The 12,882-nt window shown below is 44.3% G+C and overlaps 1 protein-coding gene, 6 non-coding genes and 1 pseudogene across 7 annotated transcripts; 7 read left to right on the plus strand and 1 right to left on the minus strand.

The window, feature by feature from the left end:
• The first annotated feature begins 176 nt into the window (after positions 1-176).
• Positions 177-283, plus strand: LOC148995593 (U6 spliceosomal RNA). Its single transcript, XR_016164226.1, has one exon. It is a non-coding gene; the product is annotated as a U6 spliceosomal RNA (small nuclear RNA).
• A 433-nt stretch (positions 284-716) lies between these two features.
• On the plus strand, positions 717-823 carry LOC148995594 (U6 spliceosomal RNA). The gene has a single exon (XR_016164237.1). It is a non-coding gene; the product is annotated as a U6 spliceosomal RNA (small nuclear RNA).
• A 434-nt stretch (positions 824-1,257) lies between these two features.
• LOC148995595 (U6 spliceosomal RNA) lies at positions 1,258-1,365 on the plus strand. Its single transcript, XR_016165291.1, has one exon. It is a non-coding gene; the product is annotated as a U6 spliceosomal RNA (small nuclear RNA).
• Positions 1,366-1,789: 424 nt separating this feature from the next.
• Positions 1,790-1,896, plus strand: LOC148995596 (U6 spliceosomal RNA). The gene has a single exon (XR_016164248.1). It is a non-coding gene; the product is annotated as a U6 spliceosomal RNA (small nuclear RNA).
• Positions 1,897-2,330: 434 nt separating this feature from the next.
• LOC148995597 (U6 spliceosomal RNA) lies at positions 2,331-2,437 on the plus strand. The gene has a single exon (XR_016164259.1). It is a non-coding gene; the product is annotated as a U6 spliceosomal RNA (small nuclear RNA).
• Positions 2,438-2,871: 434 nt separating this feature from the next.
• LOC148995598 (U6 spliceosomal RNA) lies at positions 2,872-2,978 on the plus strand. Its single transcript, XR_016164270.1, has one exon. It is a non-coding gene; the product is annotated as a U6 spliceosomal RNA (small nuclear RNA).
• A 433-nt stretch (positions 2,979-3,411) lies between these two features.
• LOC148995599 (U6 spliceosomal RNA) lies at positions 3,412-3,481 on the plus strand (annotated as a pseudogene).
• Positions 3,482-5,434: 1,953 nt separating this feature from the next.
• Positions 5,435-11,767, minus strand: LOC148995600 (uncharacterized). Its single transcript, XM_089128972.1, has 12 exons — positions 10,879-11,767; positions 10,596-10,792; positions 10,461-10,511; positions 10,203-10,285; positions 9,639-10,096; positions 8,798-9,116; positions 7,887-8,685; positions 7,547-7,765; positions 7,191-7,456; positions 6,842-7,098; positions 6,514-6,762; positions 5,435-6,436 (listed from the first exon to the last, which is right to left on the minus strand). The coding sequence occupies exons 1-12, from the start codon at positions 11,457-11,459 to the stop codon at positions 5,902-5,904; spliced, it is 4,014 nt and encodes a 1,337-aa protein (XP_088985098.1). The 5' UTR covers positions 11,460-11,767; the 3' UTR covers positions 5,435-5,901.
• Between the last annotated feature and the right edge of the window lie 1,115 nt (positions 11,768-12,882).

A 12,882-nucleotide genomic window follows, 5' to 3' on the forward strand; every position in this document is an offset into this window, starting at 1 on the left:
CTCATTTATTTCTCGAAAACCTGGAGGACACGGCGCATTCAGAGCTTGTAGTTTGGTACCATAGATAAGTCTACCCAACCCATTCTTTCAGTAGTTGGCTCGCTTGCCCTACCACCTTGGTGATGGCTCGCTGGAACCCGAGGGGTACATATTCCTTGAGCGGGACAGTTGGCCTCGTGCTTGCTAAGGCAGCACATATACTAAAATTGGATCGATACAGAGAAGATTAGCATGGCCCCTGCGAAAGGATGACACGCAAATCCGTGAAGCGCTCCATATTTTTGGCAGCTGTGATCAAGCCTCCTTCACTGGAATTGATTCATACCTTCTTGCCACAACGTATTTTCATTCTTGATCTCTTGTGTCAAGAACTGGTGCATCTCCAATGTCTATAGGGCACTCTCAGTTTTCCAGCAAAGTGTGTCCACTCCCTTTCTCAGCAGATGCCGACAGGGAACAGGGTTTGACCCCATAGGCGATATCTTTTCCCTTCAATGTTGTCAAGGTTGTCCGCATTATCCGGTTTTCTGCTTTCTCTAACTCATTTCTTTCTCGAAAACCTGGAGGACACAGCGCATTCAGAGCTTGTACTTTGGTACCATAGATAAGTCTACCCAACCCATTCTTTCAGTAGATGGCTCGCTTGCCCTACCACCTTGGTGATGGCTCGCTGGAACCCGAGGGGTACATATTCCTTGAGTGGGGCAGTTGGCCTCGTGCTTGCTAAGGCAGCACATATACTAAAATTGGATCGATACAGAGAAGATTAGCATGGCCCCTGCGAAAGGATGACACGCAAATCCGTGAAGCGCTCCATATTTTTGGCAGCTGTGATCAAGCCTCCTTCACTGGAATTGATTCATACATTCTTGCCACAACGTATTTTCATTCTTGATCTCTTGTGTCAAGAACTGGTGCATCTCCAATGTCTATAGGGCACTCTCAGTTTTCCAGCAAAGTGTGTCCACTCCCTTTCTCAGCAGATGCCGACAGGGAACAGGGTTTGACCCCATAGGCGATATCTTTTCCCTTCAATGTTGTCAAGGTTGTCCGCATTATCCGGTTTTCTGCTTTCCGCCAACTCATTTCTTTCTCGAAAACCTGGAGGACACAGCCCATTCAGAGCTTGTAGTTTGGTACCATAGATAAGTCTACCCAACCCATTCTTTCAGTAGTTGGCTCGCTTGCCCTACCACCTTGGTGATGGCTCGCTGGAACCCGAGGGGTACATATTCCTTGAGCGGGACAGTTGGCCTCGTGCTTGCTAAGGCAGCACATATACAAAAAATTGGATCGATACAGAGAAGATTAGCATGGCCCCTGCGAAAGGATGACACGCAAATCCGTGAAGCGCTCCATATTTTTGGCAGCTGTGATCAAGCCTCCTTCACTGGAATTGATTCATACCTTTCTACCACTATTTAGTTTCATTCTTGATCTCTTGTGTCAAGAACTGGTGCATCTCCAATGTCTATAGGGCACTCTCAGTTTTCTAGCATAGTGTGTCCACTCCCTTTCTCAGCAGATGCCGACAGGGAACAGGGTTTGACCCCATAGGCGATATCTTTTCCCTTCAATGTTGTCCGCATTATCCGGTTTTCTGCTTTCTCTAACTCATTTCTTTCTCGAAAACCTGGAGGACACAGCGCATTCAGAGCTTGTAGTTTGGTACCATAGATAAGTCTACCCAACCCATTCTTTCAGTAGATGGCTCGCTTGCCCTACCACCTTGGTGATGGCTCGCTGGAACCCGAGGGGTACATATTCCTTGAGCGGGACAGTTGGCCTCGTGCTTGCTAAGGCAGCACATATACTAAAATTGGATCGATACAGAGAAGATTAGCATGGCCCCTGCGAAAGGATGACACGCAAATCCGTGAAGCGCTCCATATTTTTGGCAGCTGTGATCAAGCCTCCTTCACTGGAATTGATTCATACCTTCTTGCCACAACGTATTTTCATTCTTGATCTCTTGTGTCAAGAACTGGTGCATCTCCAATGTCTATAGGGCACTCTCAGTTTTCCAGCAAAGTGTGTCCACTCCCTTTCTCAGCAGATGCCGACAGGGAACAGGGTTTGACCCCATAGGCGATATCTTTTCCCTTCAATGTTGTCAAGGTTGTCCTCATTATCCGGTTTTCTGCTTTCCGCCAACTCATTTCTTTCTCGAAAACCTGGAGGACACAGCCCATTCAGAGCTTGTAGTTTGATACCATAGATAAGTCTACCCAACCCATTCTTTCAGTAGATGGCTCGCTTGCCCTACCACCTTGGTGATGGCTCGCTGGAACCCGAGGGGTACATATTCCTTGAGCGGGACAGTTGGCCTCGTGCTTGCTAAGGCAGCACATATACTAAAATTGGATCGATACAGAGAAGATTAGCATGGCCCCTGCGAAAGGATGACACGCAAATCCGTGAAGCGCTCCATATTTTTGGCAGCTGTGATCAAGCCTCCTTCACTGGAATTGATTCATACCTTTCTACCACTATTTAGTTTCATTCTTGATCTCTTGTGTCAAGAACTGGTGCATCTCCAATGTCTATAGGGCACTCTCAGTTTTCTAGCATAGTGTGTCCACTCCCTTTCTCAGCAGATGCCGACAGGGAACAGGGTTTGACCCCATAGGCGATATCTTTTCCCTTCAATGTTGTCAAGGTTGTCCGCATTATCCGGTTTTCTGCTTTCCGCCAACTCATTTATTTCTCGAAAACCTGGAGGACACGGCGCATTCAGAGCTTGTAGTTTGGTACCATAGATAAGTCTACCCAACCCATTCTTTCAGTAGTTGGCTCGCTTGCCCTACCACCTTGGTGATGGCTCGCTGGAACCCGAGGGGTACATATTCCTTGAGCGGGACAGTTGGCCTCGTGCTTGCTAAGGCAGCACATATACTAAAATTGGATCGATACAGAGAAGATTAGCATGGCCCCTGCGAAAGGATGACACGCAAATCCGTGAAGCGCTCCATATTTTTGGCAGCTGTGATCAAGCCTCCTTCACTGGAATTGATTCATACCTTCTTGCCACAACGTATTTTCATTCTTGATCTCTTGTGTCAAGAACTGGTGCATCTCCAATGTCTATAGGGCACTCTCAGTTTTCCAGCAAAGTGTGTCCACTCCCTTTCTCAGCAGATGCCGACAGGGAACAGGGTTTGACCCCATAGGCGATATCTTTTCCCTTCAATGTTGTCAAGGTTGTCCGCATTATCCGGTTTTCTGCTTTCTCTAACTCATTTCTTTCTCGAAAACCTGGAGGACACAGCGCATTCAGAGCTTGTACTTTGGTACCATAGATAAGTCTACCCAACCCATTCTTTCAGTAGATGGCTCGCTTGCCCTACCACCTTGGTGATGGCTCGCTGGAACCCGAGGGGTACATATTCCTTGAGTGGGGCAGTTGGCCTCGTGCTTGCTAAGGCAGCACATATACTAAAATTGGATCGATACAGAGAAGATTAGCATGGCCCCTGCGAAAAAGATCCCGGCCAATCTTCTCTGTTGGCCCACTTGTGCCCCCCTGCGCACCTGAGCCACACCCACTCACCTGAGTATAAATGTTGGGGCCCCACTGTGTGATATATTGACCAGTTTGATTCTGTGAAAGAGATTTCTAGAAAACGGTTAGAAAATGCCTAGAAAACCAGGATGGCCTCCAGTCCTTCCAAAACAAGAGCAGCTACGGAGGGAGAAGTTTCGGCAGAAACTTGAAGCAGACTTTTCCAACACTGTCTTGCGTGTCTGTAAGGCAGAAAAGGAGAAGCGTCTGTTAAAGTTCTCCAAGCCCTACTGGCCTCCAGTAATTTCCTCTGAGGAAAGTGAGAGACGGAGGCTTTTCAGGGAGAGCCTGGATGGATCCACCCCATCCAAAAGCAAGCAGTGGCCTCCACAGATGAGACGACTGAAAGTGTCGGGTAAGATCTTTAAACTATACATCAATGTAAAAGAATGAAATCATATCAAATGCAACAAATGTCTAAAATAACTTTTTTTTTTTTTTGTCTTTACAGTTCCTCCATGCGCTTCACTGGCCGTGCTCCCTCCTCCATCAGCTGTGGCTGAGGCGGCCCTTAAACGGGTGCCGAGGGCCACAGCCTGGAGAAGGAAGAAGAGGGCAAAGGAAGACCTCAAGGCCTTAAAGCAGGGCAAAGCCACTGCCAGGCGACGGGATCCAAGAGGGTTTCCCTGCAGGCTGTGTGGGAAGCCCAAGCGTTTGGAGTTTGGGCACAGCTTTTACCGTGGCAAAAGCTTCTGTGCCACTTCTACTGGGAAGACAGCCTCTCAATGGCTGTCTGAACAGAAAAGGATTGCGGCTGCGGACAATGTCAGGGATGTGCCCAGGACAACGGCATGGAGGAGAAAGAAGAAAGAAGAGGCCATTTCCCTAGGCCTGCCCCAGAAAAGGCCAAAAAAGTGCACTCCGATAACTTGCAGTCTGTGCCAGCAGCCTAAAACTAAGGAGTATGGACACTCACGCTATGCTGGGAAAGCCTTTTGCAGCTCATACGAGGGGAAAAGTGTGGAACTTTGGCTGGCGGAGCAGCGGGCACTTGCTCCAATTGAGTAGAATTGTTTAAATTTATTTTTGTTTATTCTTTCTTTTGAAAAATTATTTTAATATTTGTATTTGTTTGCATTCATCTATTTTTATCCTTTATTTATCTATTTGTCTTTATTTTTTATCTATTTATTTCTTTAACTTTTTTGCACTCTTGTTAATTTGTTCTGTTTTAATATTTGCCTTTTGTTTACATTTATTTTTTTATAGTTCCAGTGTGAACTATTGAATAAAAAAATAAAATAAAAACCCAGACTTGTTGCGTTTGACTCTGAGATGTATTTAGGGAAACAATATGCTAACGAATAATTTAACTGAATCAAAAGCTTCACAAATAAAATAAATGGGTAAATGGGTAAGACAATTAACATGATTTTAATTAACACAAAAATGGTTCTAAAATAATGAAAAGTCTTTTAGGACTGTTAACATGGACTTTGTGAAGACAAATTAAGGTTCTAAAATAAAGACGTAGTTTACGACTGTTTAATGACCATTATGAGAGCAAATAAGTGTTCTAAAATAAAGAACAAGCATTTAAGACTATTAATATGAACTTTGTGAAGGGAGATTCTGAAATAGAGAACTGTTACATGGTTTTTATGCACAAATAAATGTATTTTATTTGCACAAATAAATGTGCAAAAGTTAAAATAAAAAAAAATAAGAATTTAGCCAAATTTACATGTCTTTCATGAAGGCAGATAAACCTTAGATAGGGGTTTGTTATATTACCATTGCATTTATGAGGCAAATAAATGTTCTCAAATGGAAGAACAGTCATTAAATGTTCTTAAATAATAATTAATGACAATTTATATAACTGTTATGTAATTTAAGCATTTAAACATTTTGAAATAAAGAACGATCATATTGGAATAATTACATGTTTTTTTTATTAAATGTGAAAAATTTCTTAATAGAAATAAACAAATGACATTCAGTTATTTACATCAAAGGATATTTATAAAGAAATAGTTTTAACAACAAAGGATATTTACAAATAAATAGTTATTTAAAATGAAGGATATTTACAACTAAATAGTTATTTACAATGAAGGATATTTGTGTTATTTACAATTAAGGATAGCTACAAATAAATTGTTATTTACAATGAAGGATATTTTTGTTATTTACAATGAAGGATATCTACAAATAAATTGTTATTTAAAAATGAAGGATATTTACAAATAAATTGTTATTTAAAAATGAAGGATATTTACAAATAAATCGTTATTTACAATGAAGGATATTTACAAATAAATTGTTTTTTAAAAATGAAAGATATTTACAAATAAATAGTTATTTACATCAAAAGATATTTACAAATAAACAGTTATTTACGGATTTTCTTCATTTTTCCTCTCCTGCAGCCACTCTTCCACAGTCTTTCCCTCTGCTGTGGCACAGAAGAAGTAGCTGCCCACCCTGGTGTGCCCAAACTCTTTTTTTCTGAGCTGCCCACATCGACTGCATGTGTACTGTTTTCGCACATGTTGCTGTGGAGGGGGCAGCCCTTGTTTCTTGGCTAAAAACTCCTCAGCCTTCCTCTTCCTCCACAAAGTTGTTCTACTCAAAGACGGTGGAGCAGAGAGGGAGGCTGACGGTGGAGCGGAGAGGGAGGCTGACGGTGGAGCGGAGAGTGCGGGTGCTGATGCTGGGGGAGGATGGTGCTGCCCTCGCCGTATGGCCTGACCTGACAGGTCAGGGTTTACAACAAAGGGGAAAGGTGGAAGTGCTGATTGAGCTGCCGAGGGCACTGACACCTTCTGCTTGGCTACAGGAAGAGCGGTGTGAGACACCATGCTGATCTGAGGCAAGGGCACACTCAGAGCCAGCACGTCTGCTTCCAGCTTCTTCCTGTAGTTGTTGTACCTGTTTAAAATGGCACAATTAATAGGATGAACAGAATATAAGAATTGTAAAATCCCTTTTATAGCTGGTTTACTTACCAGACAGAAAGCGTCCGCTGATTGACCTCGAACAGCTGAATCCTTGCCCGTCCCCTCAGTGCTGGGCAGTTCCCCACCAGCCTCCGTATGGCCTGGTAGTCATGTAGAATGGCAGCCCAGCGGTTCAGTGAAACACCCCACTTCACCTTCCCCGCTGGATGAATGGAGCAGAGCTCCAGACATACTGCCTCCACAATCCTACAAATATTGGGCCATTGGGCAGGACCCGACCCCTGCCCCAGCATACACCTGTAAAATAAAATACGTGAATTATAAAGCATATAGTCATTTCTATTATTAAAGCTCTTTATGCAACTATTTAACTTACCGCTTGAGGCTCTCCTTTCCATGGCAGGTGGAGGTTTTGGAGTGGGTGGCCTTGAACCTGCCTTGTAAGAGTCTCTCCTTGTGTCTCGGCGGATAGGAAACACCTTTTTTGTCACTGTCTGGCAGTCTGTCCCACAGCCGAACAATTTCAGTGGCTTCCCTATCTGAGACACAAGGCTTTTCTCTCAGCTCGACAAGGTATCTGGCCAGGTCCACCACTCTATCAAAACCTGGTGTCCCGTCTGGTCCTCTGCACACCTAAACAAGAAAAAAAAGAAGAAATTAGTGGACGGATAAAAAAAAGTCCTCCACATGATGACATGGCAAGGGATGCCTGCCTGTATACGTACATCTCCCTGGGGCTCAGGTGGCAGGTCCTGGGAGGACTGAGAAGGCGATGCTGAATCCCGAGACAAGCGTACAGCTTCCTGGGTGGACACTAAGGAAAGAGGGGAGATGGTGTGGTCCTGCTCCTCTGCCTCATCCCCAAATCCCTCATCCTCTGCCTCCCCCAAGTCATCTGTGATTCTGACCGGGGCATCTGGGTCCCGCCCATAGTCCTCCCTGAACTCCCAGGACTGCTGCGAGCACAGATACTCCACCCCAATGAGCTCACCTGACAAAAATAAAATTAAATAGAAAACAAGGTTTTAAACACATGTGCATTACAAATAAAACAACACAGCATGGCATTATAGACACATACCTGTGTACTGTCCTGGCTTTGAATGGTCTTGTACAAGACTACAGCCAAGAAGACGCTGACTGAGCTCATTGAGGCTGTGCTGGAGCGAGGCACTGTAGCAGCGCAGGGACGACGGGGCCTCGTCCGTGACGGCAGCAGCAGCAGCAGCGCGGTCCTCGTTCCACCGCTCCAAACCCTCAAGCAGATAAGCCTGGAAATTTTCCAGGTTAGCGCTTGTTCCTGATTAAAAAACAAACAAACAAACATTAACACTAATTTATAATTACAAAAGAGATGAAACAGACCATCAAAAAAAAAAAAAAAAAAAACACACATTCAAGGTGATTGTGTGTAATCTTACCGGGTATGAAGCGGTTGAGGTGGTTGTGGAAGGACTCCAGGGAAGTGGAACCCCGAGCGCAGCGGTAGACAGGAAGTATGATCCCTCCCTTCGTCGTACTTCCTGTCTGGGTGTACAGCTGCACACCGGGGGGGTCCTGGATGCAGGGAAGGTGGCGTCTTTGGGTGTCCCAGATGACGTCCATCCTCTCCTTGTCCACCAAGGGGATGCCCATGGTTTCCCTGGCGTCCATGAAGGCCTCGAGCAACGCGCCAATCAGCTGCTCCGTCTCCTCCATGCCACGTGTGGAGCGGCGACAGTGCAGCGCCAGCTGTCTGGAGGTGAGCATGCTGGTTAGCTGGTCATCAGTGAGGCCTCTGATGCCCTGCTGTTGCTCCAGCTCCCGCATTCTGGCCTCCCTCAGCAGAGCCACATCTCCCTCGTCCCAGACAAAAATGCATGCGGACAGCTTTGCCATGAACAGACCGTAGAGTGGGTGGCTGTCCGTGTGCAGACCTGCGGCGAAGCGCCGCATGAAGTGCCACACATCTAGACGGACCACCATGTCACTCCAGCCGCTGAACATGGCACCTGCTCTGGAGGTCCCCACAGAAGAGCAGCAGTCTCTGTCCACATACAGGAGTGTAGGGGGAGTGACTCCAGCCGCCTCGTACCTATTCACCAGGCCAGTGGTCATAGGCAGCAGTCCCTGGCCCTCATGTGAGGTGAGCACAGACATGAGGACCTGTCCGTGCTCATTGCCCACATTGGTGACCCAGGCTGCGGTCCCAGCTGCAGCTCCCGCCAGTTTTTTGGCCACCTATTGTTGAAAAACAGAAAATTCAGTACAGATAAACAAAAAAATATATAATGTATATATACATTATATATATAATAAATAAATATATATATATATATTAAAAATATGTTACCTTTTTTGTGGAGTCCATCTTCAGGATGGACCCAAAGACAGAGGTGACCCTGGCTTTGAGCTCACCATACCGGGACCGGATATCCTCTGCATGGACAGAGAGGAGCCACTGGGCGGTCGGTACAGGCGGCTTGGGTGGTGGAGGTGAGATGGGCTGCGTGGTGGTACCCCGGAACCGGTCACACACAGAGAGGTATCGCAGGGACCTCTCCATCCATTCCTCACTATGCAGTTCACACAGCTTGTGATACAGCATAGAGACGCTGTTGCCGAGAGAGCGCTCTCTCATTAACTTCGCCACATGCAGATCACAAGAGAACCTGTAAAACACACAGACAAAGGCAAACTTTATTAAAGTTCCTTTAAAGTGTTCTTTCTTTATAAATAAAAAAATGTGTGATGTTTCCCATACAAAAAGATAAAAAAAAAACTGTACAGACTTTGATATTGTTTCAAGTCTGGTTCAAGGTTAAGCAAGGCTCAATGGGGGGTCGTTAACACATCTTGAAAAGAACCTCAGCCGTCAGGCTAGGTGTCTCAAGGTGTTGGAATGCTATTGTTCTGAGTTTGACACCTTTGAAAGGTCAAGCAAAGATCAGTTGGGGTGGGTCGTTCACACATTTTGTGTAGAACCTTGACTGGCAGACAGAGTGTCTTTTGAAAAACTACAAAAGCAAGATAGTGCTTGTTTTGTGTACAAATGGCGTGAAATTAATTTTAAAAGGACTAACAAAAATATTATTTTTAAGTTGTTTAAGTTACATTATTACCATTACAGCCCAGTTAAAGGTGTAACATGTTAGTAGTTAATTGCACCTGAAATAGATTTTTTCATGACTCACCGGTAAGTGAGGATGGCTGGGAACATCCTGCGGTGAGCCGGGTCCAGCTGGTCCAGGATGTCGTACGACCACGCAGCCAGCTTCTTGTGGCAGCGCTGACACTCCAGGTATTCTGTTGCCAGAAAATACCAGCCGTGTAAATTCAGCACCCGCCTCACTGTCTTGTAGAGCCCACAGGATGTCAGTCGCTGACCAGACCGTCTGCAGTCTGGCGAGCTGCAGATGAGCTTGTAGGACCACATCCTGTAGGGCATCCACAAACACAGCGGCCAGGTGAAGAACACGTCCGGCGACGCTGGAGGCTGATGATACTGCAGGCGTGGCTGGGGAGGGTACCACCACATCTGCAGATTATCAATCAGCGCTGCCCTTCCACCCTGGCGCCGGAAGAGGGAGCGGCCGATCCACTCCTGCTGTTCTTCTGGAAGGGAGTGCTTCCAGGCCTCAGGAAGAACAACCTATACACACACAACAATAAAAATAAAATGAGTAAAACACACACACATATATATATATACATTAATTTATAATATATATGCAAACTGCTGGTATGAAAAACTGTACCTCAGAAGCCGCTGACACCAGCCTTTGAGCGGCTCTTTGCTCCAAGCGAGGTGAGCGGATCGGCGCTGGAGGTGGTGGAAGTACTGTGAAGAACACATCGTTTTAATTTTGTAATTAGTACTAATGGTTTAATAATTTGAAGACATTTGTGGTTACATAACAATTCTATTCGATGTTAGTAAATGTATTTGTGATCACATATGATCGGGTGAGTATCTTTTCTATTTTTTTACACACAAAACCAAACAAAACACTCACCCTGTGGCTCCACCTCCATGGCTGAAGCCAGCAGATCTTCATCTGTTGGCTCTGAGGGCAGACAAATTGCAATGTTATTCATAATTCTATTAGAGCATCCATAGATTTACACCACTTATAGATCTAAAAACTCACCGTGTGCTGTGGCTGGCTGGGAATGGGAGCTTTGGGTGGGAGGAGGAGAAGCCAAACGTGAAGGATGCGGGACAGCAGGCTGGGACGCAGAAGATGATTTCTTTTTCCTCTGCTGGTCCCTCAGCAAGATGTATTTCTTCAAGCCATCCATCTTGCTGCCTGCATTGGTGTCCTTTTTCCGGATGAACTCCACGTAGCTACATAAGACACACAATAGTGTACGTGATAAGAGCAAAATAAATACAAAACAGCAATACAATTAACAAGCAGAAGCACATATTACCTTTTCCTCTCCCTGTCCTTGGCCTCATAGAGCTCCTTGAAGGTGCTCTTCTTGTGGACCCCAAAGCCCACCAGACAGTCACCCTCACAGCCAGGTAAAGTGCCCTCTCTCTGCCTGCGCACTTTGATGGCTTCTGCCACCCTCTCAAATGTGCAGGCATATTTGAGAAAGGCATCCTTATTGGCCATGAGGGCACCTCTGTCTAGCCTGCCAGCCTCGCGCTCCCGCTGATGCCCAGACAGGACCATGAGGGAGTAGCCAAGGTCATTTTCCAGCATCCATTTGAAGGGTTTCCCTCTGTATTGACCAAACTGGATGGCACTTTGACTAGCCACCAGCAGGTCATCAAAGGGATTCCCTCCACTTTGGATGACCCTGACCTTGGCCTCCCCCAGCACAGCCTCAGGGTACTTCGGAACAAAGGGTACCCCTTTAGCCACTTGAGAAAGGTGAACTTTCTCCACAGTGGATGCCTGCTTGGAAGGCCTCAGCACCAGCTCTCCAGCCTCCACACGCAGGTTGGGTGTGCTTTCCATTCTGCAACAGTAAAGCAAATACAAACAATTGACAGAAAACCCCATACACAAAATAAAAATTCATGGAAAAATGTACATTAACTAAATCAATCGGTGGCATTAGTGCACTTTTTTTTTCTTTTTAGTTATATCTTTTTATTATTTTAAATGTATTTCGTTTTCTTTTTTCATAGTTGTTAATTATTCTGATCATAAAACTGACATAAAGTGAGTAAAGAAACGAACAAAAACGAAAAAAAAGAACACTCAAAGCTGTTAATTATTCTGATCATAAAACTGACATAAAGTGAGCAAAGAAACGAACAAAAACGAACGCTCATGAGAAGAATTCATATATATATATATATATATATATATATATATATATATATTAAAGAAGTGGATTTACTGGTCATAAAAATAACGAATGAAACTGCACTCTTAATACCGAATTAAGTTGTTAGTCTCCTGCCTCTTATGCATGCATTGCTTATAGTTAAAATAAAGAAAATCAGCACATTTAGTGACAGTCGACAAAAATCATGAATGAAACTATGCCGAATTATAAGATTTAGGCGGGCAAATGTCATCGCAAGTTTATGAACTGCTCGATATATTAATTGTTAGCCCGTTTTTCCCCTCCCGCCTCGTATGCATGCATTGCTTATAGTTAAAATAAAGAAAATCAGCACATTTAGTGACAGTCGACAAAAATCATGAATGAAACTATCCCGAATTATAAGTTTTAGGCGGGCAAATGTCATCGCAAGTTTATGAACTGCTCGATATATTAATTGTTAGCCCGTTTTTCCCCTCCCGCCTCTTATGCATGCATTGCTTATAGTTAAAATAAAGAAAATCAGCACATTTAGTGACAGTCGACAAAAATCATGAATGAAACTATCCCGAATTATAAGTTTTAGGCGGGCAAATGTCATCGCAAGTTTATGAACTGCTCGATATATTAATTGTTAGCCCGTTTTTCCCCTCCCGCCTCTTATGCATGCATTTCTTATAGTTAAAATAAAGAAAATCAGCACATTTAGTGACAGTCGACAAAAATCATGAACGAAACTAGCCCGAATTATAAGATTTAGGCGGGCAAACTATGAACTGATCGATATATTAATTGTTAGCCCGTTTTCTCCCCTCCCGCCTCTTATGCATGATGTACACTTTGATAAAATGCCTATCATATGCTTATTTTAAACATGAGATAGTAAAAATATGCTAACTTACGTGCTCAACGAAAAAATGCGGGTTAGCAAAAAGGCAAAAAGAAAAAAAAAAGAAAAAAGGCAAAAAACAAGACTGCAAAAAGGCAAAAAAAGACCGCAAAAGGACCAAAAAAGACCGCAAAAAAGGCAGTTGTGTCGTTTTTAAAAAAACGTTTGTGTTGAAGGTTATGATAAATTCAGTAAAATAGCAAGGGAGCGTTAATTCGGGGTGAATAGTGATTTTGACAAGCGCGAATGACGTCTGATTTCGC

This window comes from Pimephales promelas, chromosome 3, assembly GCF_988280905.1.
Source record: "Pimephales promelas chromosome 3, fPimPro1.hap1.1, whole genome shotgun sequence".
NCBI classification, from domain to species: domain Eukaryota; kingdom Metazoa; phylum Chordata; class Actinopteri; order Cypriniformes; family Leuciscidae; genus Pimephales; species Pimephales promelas.

What these genes read in the sequence shown, in the direction of transcription:
- LOC148995600 (XM_089128972.1), bottom strand. Translation starts at nt 11,459, where the DNA reads ATGGGGTTTTCTGTCAATTGTTTGTATTTGCTTTACTGTTGCAGAATG. An exon ending in CCTCAACCGCTTCATACCCG is followed by an intron (nt 7,766 to 7,886) that starts GTAAGATTACAC and finishes TTTTTTAATCAG; the next exon opens with GAACAAGCGCTAACCTGGAA. An exon ending in CAGCGGACGCTTTCTGTCTG is followed by an intron (nt 6,437 to 6,513) that starts GTAAGTAAACCA and finishes CATTTTAAACAG; the next exon opens with GTACAACAACTACAGGAAGA.